The sequence below is a fragment of the Crocodylus porosus genome, unplaced genomic scaffold (assembly GCF_001723895.1).
Source record: "Crocodylus porosus isolate Cpor-Errol unplaced genomic scaffold, CroPor_comp1, whole genome shotgun sequence".
NCBI classification, from domain to species: domain Eukaryota; kingdom Metazoa; phylum Chordata; order Crocodylia; family Crocodylidae; genus Crocodylus; species Crocodylus porosus.
This window is the reverse complement of record NW_017728906.1, coordinates 202,829,010-202,848,555: the sequence shown is the minus strand read 5'-3', so window position 1 is coordinate 202,848,555 and position 19,546 is coordinate 202,829,010. Positions and strand designations below refer to the sequence as shown.

General features: G+C 47.3%; 3 protein-coding genes across 3 annotated transcripts in view; 1 reads left to right on the top strand and 2 right to left on the bottom strand.

Annotated features, from left to right (window-relative positions):
* The window catches only part of DNAJB13 (DnaJ heat shock protein family (Hsp40) member B13), a 10,993-nt gene extending 8,500 nt beyond the window's left edge, over window positions 1-2,493 (bottom strand). The window contains exon 1 of the mRNA XM_019528567.1: window positions 2,473-2,493. Within this exon, the coding sequence (XP_019384112.1) occupies window positions 2,473-2,493 (21 nt within the window). The remainder of the gene's footprint in view (window positions 1-2,472) is intronic.
* LOC109306899 (mitochondrial uncoupling protein 2-like) overlaps window positions 1-3,074 on the top strand; it is an 18,409-nt gene extending 15,335 nt beyond the window's left edge. The window contains exons 7-8 of the transcript XR_002100137.1: window positions 2,148-2,150; window positions 3,062-3,074. The gene's annotated coding sequence lies outside the window, so the exon portion shown is untranslated. The remainder of the gene's footprint in view (window positions 1-2,147; window positions 2,151-3,061) is intronic.
* The window catches only part of PAAF1 (proteasomal ATPase associated factor 1), a gene marked incomplete at its 5' end in the record, with an annotated part of 19,307 nt that continues 1,985 nt past the window's right edge, over window positions 2,225-19,546 (bottom strand). The window contains 10 exons of the mRNA XM_019528566.1: window positions 2,225-2,682; window positions 4,100-4,182; window positions 4,770-4,852; window positions 6,040-6,155; window positions 8,629-8,720; window positions 9,406-9,600; window positions 11,529-11,679; window positions 12,445-12,543; window positions 15,330-15,419; window positions 16,690-16,793. Of these exons, the coding sequence (XP_019384111.1) occupies window positions 2,605-2,682; window positions 4,100-4,182; window positions 4,770-4,852; window positions 6,040-6,155; window positions 8,629-8,720; window positions 9,406-9,600; window positions 11,529-11,679; window positions 12,445-12,543; window positions 15,330-15,419; window positions 16,690-16,793 (1,091 nt within the window). The remainder of the gene's footprint in view (window positions 2,683-4,099; window positions 4,183-4,769; window positions 4,853-6,039; window positions 6,156-8,628; window positions 8,721-9,405; window positions 9,601-11,528; window positions 11,680-12,444; window positions 12,544-15,329; window positions 15,420-16,689; window positions 16,794-19,546) is intronic.

Here is a 19,546-nt window from a genome sequence, read left to right as displayed (position 1 = left end):
GGGGCCCGCCGGCTGCTTTGGGGGCAGGGAGAGGAAGGCCCGGGGTTGGCGCCGGCTGCCGAGGGGCAAGGACACGGCGGCCGGAAAGGAGCAGGGCAGGTTGAACACCTGGATCCTCTGCCCGTGCCCCCGCTACCGCCTGTACCAGTCTGAGCATGGGGGGCATCCCCTGCCTGACCCCAAACCTGGCATCGGTCTGACTCTGAGTGGATGGGCAAGGCCCACGAGCCAGGATCGTCTGGGGTTGAGTCGCAGCAGGAGCACCCCAACCTTGGCTACAGCCAAAACCCAGCACCTCTAAGGGAAGCTTAGAACCCCACCCCCCCAACGTAGCAGAAAGGGGGAGAAGGGACAACGGTCCCAGAAGCCTGGGAAGCCCCCATAAACACAGGCATCCCTGCACCTAGATCACCCCCCACCAGTGCCTGTCCAAGCTCTTCTTGAAACCCCCATGACGGAAAGTCCACAACTTCCCTGGTGTCTCCTCTATGCCAGCCCTTCAAGCATTCAAAGACCACTACCACATCCCCCTTTACCGCCACTGCATCCCCAGAGCAACGAAGGAGCTTGTTCAAAGTCACAAGGAGTCAGTGGCAGAGTTGAATTAAAACGGCACAGGAGTGGAGACAGCCCATCATCCGTTCTTCAATACCCCGTGCTAAGAAATGAGTTTCCACGCAGGCAGGAGCGCAGTAGCCAAGCCTGAGCTCACAGGACTAAACATTTTCCCCTGATGTTTCAAGGAATGGCAGGGTTTGTCGTTACCAGGATTTGAAACCCAGTGACAAAACCAAACTGTTTTGGTGCCATATGCCAGGAGCTGTATTGAACAAAATCCAGCAATGGCATTTGGATGAGTCTTTCACTGTAACAGCTGTACTCCACGCAATTATTTTTTAACTATGCGAACACATGCAATTAGCTCCAGTAATCAAATTGAAATCTCATATCAAATTTGAGATCCAAATCACAGCTGCTGATCCACAAGGGAAACGTCCACCTGAGTGTAAGAGCCCATCCATCAGGTTACCGTGCTTGAGGCATGAGTTCCTGTAACGTTACTGAAAGGTGCGGTGAGCCTCTGACTTCCAAGTGGGAAGGGCTGGATGCCATGAGTGGATCCAGGAATTTGGAAAGGGGGGTGCAGGACATACCACCACCACCCAGGCGCTTCTTGGAGACCCTGAAGCAGGTAGCCCCTCCACACAGCTTGACTCCAGTGCAGATATCCCCTGCCCTCCCCTCCCACTCTCTACCAGGGGTTGCCTTAGGGAGGGCCTGCTCACTGCCCCCACGATCCAGCTGAGCCAGGAGCAGGGGAGCCCTAGGACTGCTCCAGCCAGGAGCACAGGGAATCAGCAGGTTACAGTGGCTGGCTTGGCTGGGGGCAGTCCTGCCTTCTAGTGCCTGTTCCCAGAATGTGAGGGATGCCCAGGTGACAGGGAGCAGAAGCAGCTGGAAACCTGCTGCCATCACAGCCTCTAGCCAATTCTAGGACAGTGGAAGTCACTGGACCACTTGTGTCCTGATTCACCCAGGGCCTGTGGGGAACAGCTGCACTGGGTGCTAGGTCCCTGCTTTCCCAACAGATCCAGGTGAGGAAGCTGCGCCAGGAGACGGTGGCCTCAGTGGGAGATCTCCCTACTTCCAGGCACTCCTGCTCCCTGCCCCCCCCCGACTTTCCCTGCAGCTGTAGCCCTTAGGCCAGCAAGGGAGAGGGGGTGGAGGGAGAAGCAGCAGGGACCTGGCACCCTGTTCAGCTGCTGTCCACAGCCCCTGGCTGAAGGGGGACAGCCACCCTCAGCTCAGCTGGTGACAGCAGCAGGTAGGGTCTCCCTTCGTCACCTGCTCCCCTCACCCAGCATAGCACCTAGGCACCTGGGGAAATGCGTCCATCAGTAGGTGCCCTTCACTGTGGAAAAGATGGGGGAGTATGACTGCTCCACTGCACCCCTCCCACCCCTGGATTTGCTTTTGCTGGGTACCTTTTCACCACTAGATTGAACAACAGCATTCTTTGGCACACATGCAGGGCTTGAACTCAGGCCTCTGGAAGTACAGTGAGAAGCATTAGCTGCTCTGTCCCTAGGCTGCCGCATACTCTTTCCATTCACAAAAGCAAGCAGGCTTCTTGCAGCCAAGAGCAGTGAGTCGTACACACTCATCACAGTTACTCTCTCAAGCAGAGCAAACCACTTTGAAAACAGACACGCTTCTCAGGGCAGTTGTTATCCAAAGTCGCTCCCTTTGTTTCAATCAATACTGCCTGATTGAACACCCCAGGGCCTGAGCCCCAACCTCGCAGAAATAACCATTACCCATTGAACAGAAATACACTGCGGGTAGAAATGGGTCTTGCATTTTGGGGTTACATACTGGGAAATACAGTCTAAACACTATGTGTAATATGCAGCACAACACCCGCCCTCAAGAACTCTATGGACTGCCCACTGTTTAGATTTTTATCCTGACGTTCTTGAAGCCAGGAGGCATTTTGGATGTGTGGCGTGGTCGCAGGAGGGTGGTGCTGCTCGTTTGTGTGAAAATGCTACTTTGTCACATGGGCTGGGTTCTTAGTTCCTCCGTTTTCCTTAACCCGAAAGGTCAGCAGTTGGAAAGCTGGTATCTCCTCACTATCCCATCTCGACAGCATGTGTAGATCTCTTTCTCACATGCAGCAACCTGGAGGAGTCAAACAGAAACACAGTTTACACCCTCAGACTATTAGATTAATGCTGTCCTCTCCTGCAAAAACCCACACACAGAAAGGAGAAAAAGTCTCCATTAACTCTTCTTAAAACCCTTCCTTACAGACTTTTACTGAGACGCTTTGAGTGACAGGCACCTGGCAGTGGCAAACTCCGAGGCCTGACTATGTGGAAAACAGGACAGGGACTTTGGTTTCAATAATCACTCAGCACAATGAAGCCCTGGTCCTTTGATTTCCAAAAAGCATTTCATAGGTGAGATCCTTTGGATTTTCTTGGGGAACCTCTTTAAATTGGTGGCTCTGCTCATCTATCATTAGAAATCCTGCTAGGACAAAATGTGGCCCAGACAGTTCATGGCTGCCAGCAACTCGCATAACTCCAGAAAAGGCTTATTATAGCCACTGAGCTCACATGAAGCCTGAAAAGAAACAGGCATTCAAGTGTCCTTGTTTTCTGAACTGGAGAGGGAAGAATTGGTGATCCTGCCTAGCCCAGCTCTCCTAAACCAGCTGCAGAGCCAACCTAACTTAGTTAAGTGTTTTAGGTCCCCAGGAATTCCCACTGGAAGCGGTCAGAAGCAAGAAAGGAGGTAAATGTTAGGAAGGAATGGTTGGATCCTGTTTTAGGTCAGAAACAAGGATGGTTCCTGCCCCACTTTGCATGCGTTTCAGTTTAAAGGGGTCTCAAAGATGGCTGCTCGAGAGCATTCTGTTCACAAGATGTTCTTCCTCTGACAGGCGATGGATTATGCTTGCTCCAATATTTCCTACAGTAAAGAATCTGTCAGCTCACTTCTGCCCTCAGGAGGACTGCATTAGGATAACAGGGCTAAATCTGACTGCAGTGGAATGGGGTTAAAAGAAGATTACTAATAGCATAACTGTTGCAACCCAGCATACTCCCCAACAGCTGAGGGAGTTCAAGAAAATAAAGAATGGGAACAGGAGAGGTGGGGTGGGAAAGGAGTGGGGGACCCTTATTTAGGTCTTTCAAGATCCCGAATATGTAGCATGGGCAGTCCTGTACAGTTAGGAAAACGTACAGCAAATGGCCCCCAAGTAAAACAGACCTTTCAAGTCAGAGAGCCCCGATCAGAAATGGTAGCTCTCAAGTTCAAATCAGAGCACTGACGGACTCTCTCTGATGAGGCTCAAGTCCCTCACCCTCTCCGACTCAGTTTCCTTACATGCACGATGCACACTGCCAAGACTTATTCCTCTTCAGTGCTAAGATTTTGGAATGGGAAAATAAAACTTTGAAAATTCATGCTGAAAAGGTGTTGACTACAGAGATAAAATAAGTCAATCAGTCAATCACCAGCTAATGGCAGTCAATCCTGGCTGGTACTTCCCTCTCCTGAGGCCAACTGAAAGCAGATTTCTCTTTACCTTGTACACAGGGTCGCAGTCAGCTTCCGTGAGATCAATGGTGTAATCCAGATCCTGCTGAAGAATGAAACATGTTCCGTCACCTAGAAAAAATGCAGGCAGAGAAGGAACACAATTAATTGGAGGCCATTGGTTCTAACAACTGCAGAGGGAGGCTGCCGTCCACAGCAATTGTTTCATATCAGAGCCCAGCAGATGCTGGTACTCAACAGCGAAGAACACCTGGATGTTACATGTACAGCAGAGCCCTGGGAATAGGAGAACCAGACCAAGAGGGGTCAGGTTGACCCTCAAAAAATCCCTTTGCATTGTGGGATGCCTCCTGCATTGGCTGGTCAGGGACAGTGCGTAGGAATGAGGAAAAAAGAAAAGTAGTGAGGAAGTTGCTGGTGGGTCTGACACTGCTCCATTATGTCAATTGTCCAATGGCCTCCATGTGCTGTCTAGCTCTCTAAAGGTTACCTGGACAGCCAGCCACTATCTCACTCCAAGCCAGTAATATGCATAGAACTGCCTTTAATACTTTGGTTTAGATTCAGCCAACTGTGAGCAAAAGCCAATTCGTCCACTCTCTTCAGAGAGCTATGCACACAAGAAGGGTGAGGATTATGATAAAGGGAACAAGACTGCAAAATGAATACTATTGACACAACAAAATCTCTTGGACTACCTTGGCTGGCAATGAATCCATCTCTGTAAGGCAGCAGGGAAAGCACCGGTGCTCCTGATCTGTGAATGACCTGAACTGGAGCCCTAGAAAAAGCAGCAAACACAAGGTCAAAGTACTATATCCAAAGAGCACTCCCATGTGCAATTACAAATCAAGAAAAAAATGGAATAGAACAGAATAAGGTAGTGGTTACAGCTGTATTATGAGACCATGAAGGACAACAGTACTGTACAGGAGTGGCTTGCTAATGGTTAACCATCATGGACAAGGGTGAACACTGGAAAGGCAGAGGCCTGCAGTCAGCAGAGCTCCAGCTTCTTTTCTTCAGTAGACGGATTAAAATAATGATCCCTCTTCATAAGCACTTCAGGAAAGTATGACAGAACCAACTGCTTTCATGCAAGGTTATAAGGAGAGAGTGGCCCTTAACAAAATGAGCAGGTGTTTAAAGCTTATCCAGTACGAGAAAAGGGAATTTTTAGGTTTGGAATTTTGGACCTCTGGGTCTTTATCCCAAAGTCCCAACAGCACAACTCCCCAGCTGGAGCATGCATTGGGCACTCACACACATGAAGTTCACCACCACTCTAGAAACAGGAGTTATGAAGAAAAGGAAGCACTCATCACTTAAGTTGTTCAAAGAGATGCTAAATTAGAATAAGGACTCCGTTGCTTGTAGACATGTACCACTGGAGGCGCATATTGCGTGTTGTCTACAAAATGTGACTTCTTGACAAAGGCAGCAGAGGGCGAGGCTTTCATCTGGTACACGGTAGGCTGAGCCATACTGGCTGCAGGATAGATGGTAAGATGATGTGCAATAGGAAGAAGTGCTTCTGCTTTCAGGGGTTCTGTTCACCTGCTATGTTATTATGGCTCTGTGTATATGTTAGGGATTTCCAGAGCCCTGGATAAGCATCCACTGCCTAAGGCCAGCATCTAAATAGGTCAATCAGACCGCTTAGTCACTCAGTAGTCTTGGTTCTCAATGCCTAGTGGAAGAGCTGTCACTACCAAAAGCAGTCTTCTCCTGGGCAGTCTCTGCAGAGAGGTCAGAAGCTGAATAGCAGAAGTCTTTTCAGTTGAGGCCTCCCAAGAACGGTACCGAGAGAATGACTGCCCCATAACTGACCACGTTACAAGTGTTCTGTGGCCAGCTAGGAGACTGTGACCTCACAGAGCCTTCACAACTGTTCAGCTACTTTCCCCAGTTTCCAAATCATGCAAGGGCTTCAAATTCCCTTCCCCACCACACACACAGTGCACTCACGTTGTGTTTCTCATATCCAGTTGATATATGTTTCCATCCTGAGTCCCTGCCAGCAGATAAACGCTTGAGAGGAACGTGCAGCAGTTGAAGGCATCAGAGCCAACAAAGAGAAACACCTGGCCACAACGGGGGAGGGGAACAACCAGGAGATTATTCACAGATTACAGACAACAGAAGCCAGCAGAATGATTTCTGATGGGGTCCCAAGGAAAGGGAACAGGCAATTTATTCAGGAAGCAACAGAAATCCTAGACAATGCTATATATGGGCAGAACCATGCAGAGCCAATAGCTCTTCTTTCTTCCCGAGACAAAATTGCAAAGAAGGGCCCCAGGAGCAGCCCAGCATGGGCATGACTTGGTCAGCCCCTTGGGGTTTCCCTTGGTGAGAGGAAAAGGCATCAGAATTAGTGCTGCATTGACAGTGCCACCTCCCCGCCATAAACTTCCTGCAGCGTTCCTCACAGGCCCTTCTCTCCCTACACTCCTTGTAGCAGGCTCCCTCTGTCCCTTAATAGTTTTGTTAGCACTGGTGGAAGGCCAGCATCAGCCACCATGTCTGTTCTTCCTTGCTTCTGCCTCTTCATGCTTTCCCCCTCTCTGTTTACACGTGGTGAGCGGACTTCAATCTGCTCATTGTTTGGGGAAGCATAGATTCATAGGCCATACAGGAGGTGCACCTAGGCCAAGGGTCAGTGAGGATCTAGTCAGGGAACTTCTGGAGGGACTGGATGCATTTAAATCAGCTGTGGTATCGTTACATTTAGGGGGGATTCTGACTTAGAGGCGTTCACTCATAATCCCACAGATGGTAGCTTCGCCCCATTGGCTCCTCAGCCAATGCAGTGTGGGGATGCAGTCAGGAAGTCCAACCGCACCTTGTCATACATCCACAGATGCATCTCGAGCAGGGCCAGGGAGGTGATCCTCCCCCTCTACGCGGCACTGGTCAGGCCACAGCTGGAGTACTGCATCCAGGTCTGGGCACCGCACTTCAGGAGGGATGTGGACAGCATGGAGAGGGTCCAGAAGAGGCCACTCGCATGGTCAGGGGGCAGCAGGGCAGGCCCTATGAGGAGAGACTACGGGACCTGAACCTGTTCCACCTCCACAAGAAAAAGCTGAGGGGGGATTGAGTGGCCTGTTACAAATTGGTCAGAGGGGAACCAGCAGGCACTGGGAGAGTCCCCGTTTCCCTGAGCACTACCAGGAGTGACTAGAAATAGCGGCCACAAGCTGGCAGAGGGTAGATTCAGACTAGACATCAGGAGGTGCTACTTCGCAGTCAGGGCAGCTAGGATCTGGAACCAACTTCCAAGTGAAGTGGTGCTGGCTTCTACCTTGGGGATCTTTAAGACAAGGCTTGACAATCACCTTGCCGGGGTCATTTGACCCCAGTACTCTTTCCTGCCATAGCAGGGGGTTGGACTTGATGATCTGCTCAGGTCTCTTCCGACCCTGCTAACTATGAAATTATAGAAGTAGGGTCGGAAGGGACCTTGTAGATCATCAAGTCCAACCCCCTGCCCTGGGCAGGAGAGAAAACCAGGCTCAAATGACCCCAGCCAGGTAGACGTCAAGCCTCCTCTTAAAGCCCCCCAGGGTAGGAGTCAGCACCACTTCCCTTGGAAGCTGGTTCCAGATCCTAGCAGCCCTGACTGTGAAGTAGCACCTCCTGATGTCTAGCCTGAAAAGCAGTTTGAGTGGAAGACATTACAACATAGAGGTGCCTGCATTGTGCATGAGTCCCATTCCCTGAGACTGTACCAATATAGGAGCATCCCTACCAACCCCAATACACTGGGCAGATGAACCCACCTCGATTTACATTCATCAGTACCTGAATAAAGATGACAAGCATTTAAGGCCATGAGGGCTTATTAATCCATCCTCAAAGCTCAGTGGAGTAAGCAGATATTTTGACTCCTTGATGTTCACGCTACCATGCAGGATACTGCCTGGACAGAACTAGAGGGGGCACTGAGGCAGCTTCTGCTCTTGGGTAGCACTACTTGCCCTGTGTGTGTGTTTGTACTGAAAGCTCTTGTTTAAAGAGCTTTGGACTGATCTGGATCAAGACACACACAAATAGTATAATTCATTTACACAGCTAGCCGCTGAATTCATACCCTACAAGATACTGTTTGGTAAAATTCGAAGCAGCAGTGAGGGAGAGAAAGGCAAATGGCTAGGATAATAAACTACCAACTTTAGGAGACTGTGGCATAAAATTATTAGACTATTGAAATATTTGTACAGTATTACAACTCACAGGCATAACAACCAACACAATAACGCAGGTTCCAGATCTGGATCCGGAGACCAAAGCAGAGAAGCTGCAGGACAGTAATGCTATGGACCAATGTTATTTTCAAGCTGCTTTAAAAGGAATGGAAGAGTTGCCGAGTGCTGTGAAGAATTACTGGCATATGCCTATTTCAGCATGCAGTCATGTAAGTGTTCCCAATACACATGCTCCAACAAGGACAAGCGACTGCATTTTGCTGGGGGACCCAGAACACAGGCACACCAAGCAATACTCACTGCTTCCTGTTTGTATCTTCTGACAGAGGGGCCTGGAGATGCTTACCGGCTGCCTGCTCTGTAATCCCACACCTTGGAGCTTCTTGTCTTCCCGAGCCAACAGCAGGATTTTGTCTTCTGTGCCAATTTCACGCTCACCTGTTAAAATGAGTGCCACCAGTTAAAATTAATGCCATCAGTGGCCGCACAACACATCTTAGCAACAAACCTGGGTAAGCTTCATAGTATTGTAGTACTTAGGGTCAGAAGGGACCTAAAACAGATCATCAGGTCCGTTCCTCTGCCCCAGGCAGGAACAGGTGCCGGGATCATATCACCCCAGCCAAATATCTGTCCAGCCTCCTCTTGAAAACCCCCAAGGTAAGAGAAAGCACCATCTCACTTGGGAGCCCATTGCAGAGCCTGGCAGCCCTAACTGTAAAGTAATGTCTCCTGATGTCGAGCCTGAGCCTTCTCTCTAACAATCTGTGGCCGTTAGTCCTATTAACCCTGGGTGCTGCCCGGGGGAACAGAGCTTCCCCCAATTCCTGCTGGTCCGCCCTGGTGAAACCAGAGAAGCTGGCAGAACAAACTGCTCTTGCCATGGAAATCCATGAGGTCACTGGGATGAAGCCAGTATAAATTGGGATGCTGATGGGGTCAGAGGGAAAAAACTAAAACATACCCCTTATGCAGTTCAGCTGGCAGATGAGCAGCAGTCTTGCCCTCCATGAGCCTGGCCCTTCTCAACTGCATCTCTGTATTCTGCCTCTACTCTACAGGGTCATCTGAACTGCAAGCACTCTGAAAAGGAAATCTGAAGCTTTCGCATATTATTACTTACTGGGGGCTCTCTCTGGCATGCCCAAGTTGACAGAGTTGTCAGCAACCCCTACAGCAATGCCGTTGACAGGAGAACCACAGTCAGCAATCACTCCTAGGCAAGCAGACTTTCCACAATCCCAGAGGCGAGCGGTGCCATCTCTAGAGCTGGAAAGGACATTTCTGCCCCGCTCCACGATGGCCGTGTCCAAGATTCCTAAACAAAGGCAAAGAGAGAGAGTCAGAACACTCAGGAGGGAAGAAGGAAGGGATGGACAAAGGGTATCTGTCTTGCTTTGAAAGGCAAGCCTCAGAATCCTACAAGCAATAGGTCAAACTGTGTAACCCTGCCTGAACTCTGTATTACTTGCACTCTTAATACACCCAATGATTAGATAACCCTTTCATAAATGTGGGCAGATTAGCAACAGCTGCTTCATCCAAACACAGCACACATCAAAGAGCGGTTTTCCCCCAGCTGTTAAATGTTCTCTAACAATTTCCTTTTACTGACTACACACCGTTGTTTCTAATGGGCTGTTTTACAAGATACATGGGACAGTTACAATATGCAATCACTCTATACACGGAAGCAATGTTCAAAAGGAGCCAGCTCAAATGCCAGGACTGTTTTTCCAGCACACATCAAATGAAGCCCAACACAACCTAATTGCCTGCAAGGGTTGCAACTCTAGAACAGTGGTTCTCAACCTCTTTACAATTCAGAGATCCCCATGAAAAATGCCAGCTCTTCGTTTTACTCATTTCTCGAGTGCAAAAAATAATAAAACAGTTCTTCTGTTACAAAGATCTCAAAAAGCTCCAAACAGGGCAGAATGGTTTTGATGCTATAGATTCCTCTTTGAAATCTCTGGGCTTATTTTATGAATCACATGTAGGTGTTTCCCCGCTCAGCAAAACTAATATTGTGTGAGGCACCTTTAAAAAGATCAAGGCACTGTAGGGTTCATCCCAGCTGAGAATCACTGGGTCAAGTAAATGCAGTCAGCAAGATAGGTAATGGAGTATGGATCCCAGATAACTCTACTCCCGTTGCTCTAATCACTAAACAACATGGAGATACAGATGTGATGGACAATTTAACCAGGTACAAGGGAAAAAAGGGATTGGCTTCTATTCTCTCCAGCAGCCGAGGTCTAGCCTATGACACATGTATGGGAGGGACCTATAGGGATTCCACTAGTTCAACACTTCAGGCAGGTGCGTGATTGTATTTAAAGTACTTTGAAAGACTCTATACATGCAAGACAGTAGCTGGGCCAGAAAGGGTGACAGCCACTGAGGCTGTAATGCTCAAGAACCTCATTCGAGGAGCAAAGAGATATCATTCTGTCTCCTTTCACCAGGATTAACCCACTTATATTTTGTTTGCTTGCAATGTGGACTCTTGGGCACTGGAAACTGGACTGAAAGCCCCAACTCAATTCAGTTGCAACACCACACACACTTGTGCTCTGAGTCAGTGCTAAGGAATCTACAGGAAGCAAAAGGAGGCAAAGTAATCAAAAATCATCCTTAAAAAACAAGCCCACTGCTTGCAGAAGAGCCATGCAGCCTCACTGTTTTCCTTCCTCTTCCACTGTCCTACTCACTGCAGAGAGCACATGCTTTGGGCAGGAACAGAGCCTTTGCAAGGCTCCTAACCCATTGTGGGACAGTCGTAAAAGAAAAAAAACATCTGAAGCAACTGCTCATCTGAATATCTTGGGAACACTGGATTAGCCTGGTTAATGGAAGGCATGTGTGATGCCTGCATATAATTCAGGGTACGTAAGCTGGTTTAGTATAACAAGAAGTTTTGCATAGCTAAGGCTGTACAAATTGCTGCCCTAAGCATTCAGAAGGGGTCGTTACACTATTTTTCCCCTGTGTTCTTTTAATGCATCACAAAAAAATCCACATCTGTAACAGGACCAGCCTCTAGTGTCTAGAATAGCATTTTTCTATCTGGGTTTTTTTTGGGAGTACAACAAATGCTTGGAGGAAAAAAAAATAAATTATCTGAGACATCTAATAGAAATACACAGTGCAAAGCACAGCAGTTTGGTGCTCAAACTTCAGGCCTCTGGTACAACACAATTATACAAGCAGAAGATTAAGCATTTAAAGGCCAATTCACTGTACCTCCTTTGTGACCTTTAAAGGTTACTGCGCAGCTGGCATCTTCCACTGACCAGATCTTTAGCTGGGCATCCATTCCCCCGCTCAGAACCACAAGGCCCGATGGGAAGAACCTGCAACAATTCACATCATACACGTGGCCTTCCAACTGTCTCTGGAAAAACAAAGAACTATGTGCTAGTTCTGTCATCATTCTTAGGCCAGCCTATATGAAGTTATGCAGTACTAGATAGCACACAGTGTTTCTAACCAGATCATGAACACCTCTAACTGAGTCTGTGTTAACATAGGTTTGGGGCAAACATCTTCTGGTTGATGACTCACTGAGGTTCTAGATATAATTCAGGTTATTGTGTGCCATTTGGAAGCATGAATCAATGGCTGGAAAAAGATCCACCAGTGGGATACTGACATACTGCCATTCACTATGAGAAGCAGTTGTTAAGCAGACACTCAAGAAACCACCCTGTTTTGGGAATAAGTGGTTGATACCACAAGTAACCAGAGAACTGTGCTGGAAAAATACATGTTCAAAAACTTATTAAGAATCAAGACAGTTTCACATAAACAGTTTTCTCCTTTTGGTTAGCTTTGGTACTTTTACCAGGTAGACTGGACACTGACAGTGAACAACTATTGCAAGCAGCACCATTTCTAACCATGCTTTCACACACTTACATTGGGTGGGCCTCAGCAAGAGTTTCTATGATTGCTACTTCCCTCATGAGATGCTACCAGTCTTATATAGGCCTCACACTGATCCAACAGGTCAAATTCAGGTACACTTCTCCCTCAAAAGACAGAATCCTATCTGTGCTGGATCTACAGTGCACATTTAAGACCAAAGGTATGGTTGAGACTGGAATTTGTGAACCCGAGAAAAGCAGACAAAGCTCAGAAGCATAGTTGAAGTTCTTACTCTTATCTCTCCATTAGCAGCCTGCCAGATTTTCATGGTCCCATCAGTGCTGGTAGACACGCCAAGCCCTCCGCCACTGGAGATATCAATGCAGGTGACCTGTTTGGAAAGACACCACCATGTATATGACAAATGTTTTGTGTGACCCTGGACACATGCACTTTTTCCGCTTGCAACAAAACAATTTTGCCCTGAAGAAGACCTGTGAACTGTATAATCTAGAGACAGACATTGCAGATTATATCATGGCATCTGAGGACGTGCAGTCAAGTCCTTCATATCTATAGATGGCCACTTCTTGTCTAATGAGACTCTTCACAAATGTAGTTCTTGTGACAGGAATAAAGGAGTTAACAAGAAATTAGCTGATGGCAAGAATGTGTACAAGAACAACTAGGTTTTCTGGTTCAGTCTAACAAGGATAGCTGGCCCGGTTTTAGGGTGGAAGGGACATTAAGTAAATATTTCCAAATTAATGTTTGGTAGAGAAACTGTCGTCCCCTCCCTCAAGAACATGCTGCTGACAGGATCTGGCTGGGACATGGGTGATGTGGAGTTGCTTTCATTCAAGCTGAGGAGCGAACTGCACCCAGGGCTCCAGCTTCTTGGGAGAGTGCTCTAACCTCTAGGTAGAACATAAAAGATGACCACCCATGTCAGTCACCTGCACAAGAATGGATGACTGAGGTACGCAAGCATAGGTAGGAGTTTCAGGCTGTGAATCTGTCTCATTTGGTGCCTAAGAGCAAGGGGGAGGCACAATTCCAGACATCCTCTCTTCAGCATTTCCTATCCACTACCTTAAGGTGTTCTCCAAACTGGGGGCTGCCAACCATTTTATGCTGCGGACTAGCAAACTGCAGACAGCCAAGACTTTTAATACATTGCATTAAAAACAGTTGGCTCCTGGTCCACAGTGTGCCAATCACTTCTGGACTTCCAACCCAGCAGCCAACCCTCTACGGCCCAGTACCCTGCTCCAAACCATCGGCTGACTGTTGGGAACTTCATCCTGGCCCCATAAGTCGCAGCATTGTCTGTGTCCATTGCAACAGTTCTCAAACACCTCCTAACTGAGATAGTAAGGTCCCCTTGAACTTCAGAGCTCTGCTCATCTCTCTGGGGCACAGCAAGTTCTGCTTATTATGGTATTCCTTCACATGAGTTCCAGGTAGTATAAAAAGAGAATTTACAAAACACCTTTTGTAGACAAGCCCATGACCTTTACTTCATAAAGCATGCAGATCTGGGGGCACACCTCCCGCCCCCTGACAAACTACTCATGGCTCCTTCTCATGCCCACCCCAGCTGTGCAGGGCCTACCCCACTCCCTCCCCCTTACTGCTGCTGCAGCCACCCATGCTGCCCCACATTTGGAAGAGGGCACATGCCCCACCATCCATGTGCAGGGTGGAGGCAGCTGCCGCTGAAGGCTTGGTTTTGCACCCTGATCCCTGCTGCAGCTGGCTTGGGAGTAGCTGGATGCCACGTGCAACCTGCTGCTGAGCTGAGCTGCACCCTCACGTGGCCAGCTGCAGCAGTGCTCAAGGTGCAGTAGGCAGCTGCCTCCACCCCATACACAGATGGAGGGGAATGTGCCCCCAGGGCCAAGCCCCCCAGGCTCCAATCCTCCTACCACCTGGCCAGGTTGGGGCTCCACTCACCTCCCCCTGCTCCTGGAAGGACTGCACCATCAGTCCCTCACCACGGACACCTCAATCTGGTCCCTGCTCCTTCCCTCCCTGAAACTGACCTGCTGTGCTGGAGGGGCAGGGCGGGGCATGTGTGCATGCACCCAGCCTCCCCAGCCCAGGATCAACCAAAAGAGGCTCCACAATCAACCAGCTGAGGACCACTGCCTTAGACCGACATAGCTATAACCAACACCCCAGGTAGCAAAGGCATTTCAGCCAGAGCAAGGACTGATTTTCCTACCCAAGCCACACACAAATATGACGTGCCAAAAGCAGTGTCCTCAGTCAGGTTCTACCTTACTGTGTCATTAGCTAACAAGTGCCCTATACAAGGATTGCAGGGGAGGGAGGTGCCAGGATTACCTGAAGCACATTTACAACTTCAACAGTAAGAAGAACTGCTTTAAAATAATGAACAAAACTGGTGGGAGGTGATGTTCTGAAAGCTGACAGAAGCAAATCTTCTCATCCAGAGAAGGTGCACTGCAGGCAGCAGTGGAAATTGCCCCCACATTGCCCCAAAAGACAAATTTTACAGGCAGAAGGGGACTCATTCACAAACCATTCAGCCCCAAGCCTCTCTGCTGAGCCTGCCAAAGAGGGAATTAAATGCTCTGATCACACTGCCGACAATAAGTTTGTGATGTATGGGACAAAGAGTCACCTCACTAGCAACTTCACTACTACTGGCCTAGTGGACGGACATGCCATGCAGGATGGTGCCCACAGAATCTATCTGTAGGTTGACCACCCTCATTAGGAGCCACAGCACCCAGGCAAGCCCTTAGCCGAGCAGTAGGACAGGGCTGCATATGGACAGGGAAGGGAGCAGCATGGTGCAGGAGGCAAATGGTAAAAGTTAAATGGTATAAGTATAATTACCATTTAATCCCTAGTTAAAACCACCAGATACATCTGCCTTACGTGGCCTAATGGACCGTAGAATTAACAGTGCATCTTGTTTGCAAATATTCCAACATTAGGACACTAGAAAGGGCCAAATTTAAAGATTAGCCACTATTTTCACTTTCTAATTCCAAACAGACTGAAACTATTTGTTCGTAAGTTTCTAGGCAAAGGCATGTTGCATTCCACTACCTTAAGTAGTCTGCAGAAATTACAAATGAATTAAAGAGTACTGTTAACTTCTAGCTCCACACATTTCCAAACTGATCAGAAAAAACTACTTACACTTTTCTGATGAATTCTGCAAAAAGAAGTGTATGGTGCCAAAAACTTTGTGGAGGCATTTTCATGAGGACAGGAAATGAGTATACTCTTCTAGAGGAGGGGAAAAAAAGGAATAGAAGTATTAATATAAATAATTTTACATGATAAAACCACTTAAAATATTATCCTTTCTTATGTGTGAAAACAGTAAAGAAAAAAAAAGGAACCTCCTTAAAACCTACTCAGTTTATTGACAAAATTGTCATCGCTATTAGTATTGCAATAATGAGAGAACAACCTGGATGAGATCATTTTCTGAGGGGAGGTTCCCATTACTGCTTTTTTGTTTTTGTTTTTTTGCATCTTCTTCTGAAAATGCTGATATGGACCACCGCTAACAACAGAACACTGGGCTACATGGATCAGGCCAGCGCGTCAATCCCGGTGACTTTACTGGGTTTTGCCCATCAGAAACATCCATTAGCTTCTACTTTGCACACTTTTGTCACTGATATTGTAGGAAGCGAAACAAAAAGCCAAAGCTGCGTTTTCAGACTTCATGCTTGATTCAGGGTACAAACAGAAAAGTAATCTCATAATTAATAAACCCAGTACATATGGAACCTGGATTACAAAAACTAGCATGTCTCAGCATCATCGCACTGAATCAATGAAATGAGAGAGCACCTTGGGATTCTGAGCATTTATACATAATTCCTCTTTGTTCATATGACAACTGAAGTCAAAGCAACATAGATGGACTGCAGAGCAATTACTGCCATAACAGACACCAAAAACTCCAAATCACAGTTTGCACACGATGCTTAAGTACCTTCACTCAATAGGAAAACCTGAAAAATGAAGCTTGTTTTCACCTGACGCTTTCCTTTCTCCGCATGCTTCAAAAATAGTTCCTTCTGGCTAAAGCATGATCAAGGGCTTTAATCAGCCAAGCCACAATAGATATAACTCAAAACCTGGCAGCTCACCAGCATAACTTCACAATTTTTATAAGTTATTACCTAGTGTTGCCTAGTGTCAGTACACCTAAGCAAACAAGGCATGTGACTTGGAAGATCCCCACTGAAGATTAAACAGATTCTAAGTGACAAAGGTTTACTGGTGTGGTTTCTCTTTGGGTTTTGGACTGTGTCTTCAAACACTAACCCCACTCCATGCAATTGAATCAACTGGTGCAACTACCCTTTTCCAATAAAGACAAATCATTAGGCTCGCTTTAGGATAAGGTCTGGGTCATGAGGTAGTGTAGGAACTGGCACATGGTTCTGCCAGCATCACACTAGTTAGTAAGTAGTCAGGTACTTTAATTTTAAGCATTAGCCAGACTAACCAAACACACAGATACACTGGAACAAAGTACCTTGGTTATTTCGCTTACAACAAAACCCTCAGAGGCTGAGATCTCTGGAATTCCATCTGACCCTACTCCCTGACATGTCAGGCTGCCATACAAAGTAGATTTCCCTGCAGAAAAAAGACAGGTATTAGAGATCAAGAACAAGGCGCGTCAGCAGCTTGCATACTATGCATGCAAGTTCGACACTGCATGTATTTTTAACCTGCAGAGGTTTCATGACACCACAGACAGCTTTGTTTAGACACAAAATATAACTGCAGAGCATTTAAAATGTAGAGAACAAAAGCCTGCAATTACTGAAAAGTGAGATTCAGCAGGTACGTTAATACACATAAAAAACAGAACTGATAAGTAGAGACCTACTTAAATCGCAGAGACACAAAGGGTTTTTTGCAGCCTGCTTGAGGCGCACCAACTCACTCTCATGGGCATTTCACACTGGCCCCACCCCTCATCGTTGATTGGTAAAGAGGCCAGAGGAGGAGGGGGAAGGATGAGGGGGTGATCGCCGTCTTGACTGCTGGCTGCCCTTCATGCCACCCTACCCCTCGGTGCTGACTGGAAGAGAGGCCCCTCATCCCTTCTCCCTTGCCAGGAATGGCTGTTATCTTGTCTGCTGCCCTTCACGCTGCCCTGCAAGCTAGGGCCTTCCCCTTCCAGCAGCAAAAACTGCTGGCTCCCAGTGGGGAGCCAGCCTTTAATTTTTATGAAGTTTCTTTTTTGCTGTTGTTGGTTACACAGATTTCGCAGTTTCCGCAAAATCTGCAAAACCACAAATTCAGTAGGTTCCTACCAATTAGCCTTGCCTATTTGGGTAGAGAAGAAAGCTTGGATAACTGGAATAGAAATATGACCAAATTTAAGAATAACTGTGACTGAACTTAACTGTTTTTCTTTGATATATACACTTAGCAGATTGAAAGATTGGAATACTTACAGCATAGTACTCTGCTTAGGAGGAAAAAAAGAGAGAGAGAGAAACCTGGGAAGCACGCAACATTCAGATGTACAGAAGCAAAGCTGGACTGCAAATAAGAGTCAAGTATGACATTAGAAGAAGGTGGCTGAAATAATTTCAAACTACAATATCTCTCAGAAGGGAAGAGTAGTACAGTCTCACACCTAGAACACCACGAACCATTTCACAGATATTTCTACTCAGAAACTGATGAACCAGAGAGAGCTCACAGAAAAACAACACAAATATGGGATGAGAAGATATTGATTTGCAAGGAGGAAAGAATGATGAAGAATGAATGAGGAGGCAGCAGGTCACAGAAAGATACTAAAAGCATATCAATTAAACTAGAGAATTTTTTTTGCAAAAATATAGTTGGTCAAATAAAGGATATCTCCTCTACCTTGAGTCCTGATTGCTTTTTTTCCTCTGACCAGTATGGCTACAACCTGGATACCTAAAAGCAGCTTGTGCATTTGAAGGGTGCAAGCACCAAGAAGGGGAGAGTACTCTGTTCTATTGGAGCTCTAATATCAGCATCACCACCAGAATATCTATGCACCGTCCTGCAGTGCATTAAGAGACATAGCTAACTTCCGGTGCACATCTCACCCTCTCACTGACTACCATCTGCGCGTACTGTTAAAGGCTGTTATTTTCAGCTTCATGTGCTACTCTGCCTTTTGGTTACTCAGGACAGGATGAAGCCACACAACCTGCACTTTCGCCAAAAAGCAGGAGGCTCACAATGGTCCTTTAGTTGCAGAATTTGGTCCACAATCCAAGAGGCTCCATATCTGGCACAAACTGGCATTGTCCAGAGGGTGGAAGTTTCCACTGGCCCCAGTGAGCACAGCTGCCTGCCTAGGACTCCAGGTCCCTTTACACCCAGGTGACCATATTATTTTAAGGACCTCCATGACACCTCCCCCACCCCAAGTCAGTGATGCTGCTGCAGATGAAGACAAGGAGGCAGGGCTACTCTGTGCCCCTGCAATTTTTGGTCCAATTTTCACCAACTGGCTGGGACTAGCGTATGAAATCTGAGCATGTCCTCAGCAAACCAGGCTGTACGGTCACCTTACTTTACACACAATGACCCAGGCATACTGCACTTCCGGTCAGACAAGAGGCGAGGAAGACAGGCAGAACAGACAACGAGGTGCTGTTGAATTACAGGCAGGTTCAGGCATGATGCCTGTCAGGCTGACTGCGTAGTTTGCTGTGAGGTTAGATTAGGGTTTTTCTGGGCTGGGTTGGACTAGCTATGACCTCTGGAAGCCCCGTCCACCCCAGACTCTTTAAAAGACGAAAGAAGGGTTGAATCAAAGCACAGCAGCAGGGCTGGAGGAGGAGCTCCCACCCAGCCCAACCCTCGCCTGAGGCAGCATCAGCCCTGCCCAAACCAGCCCACGGGATCCATCCTCCAAGCTCAAAACGACACGGCCCCAGGCACTGCACCCGACCCTGCTGCAGGGCAAGCATCAGGCCCATGGCTGCCAACGTCCTGCTTCTACACAAGGTTATTAACAGGGCTCCTGGTTTGTTTGTTTTTTAAATTGGAGAAAAAGTCCCCAGTTCTTGGATATAGAAGTAGTAACCCAAAACCATATTTTTCCACGATTAAAATGAAACACTACTAACAGAGATATACATATTGTGGCGTTACATTTTAATCATGGAAAAATGTAGATTTTTGGGTTACCTTGATAAAAAATCCTCAATTTTTAGTTACTTTTGTAACCCAAAATCTGCATTTTTCCATGATTAAAATGAAGTGCCACTAACATTCAGGGGTAGCTAACGTGCAGGGGTAGCAGTGGACATAGTCTTCCTGGACTTCTGGAAGGCATTCGACACTGTCTCTCACCCTGTTCTCATTAAGAAACTGGGGGACTGTGG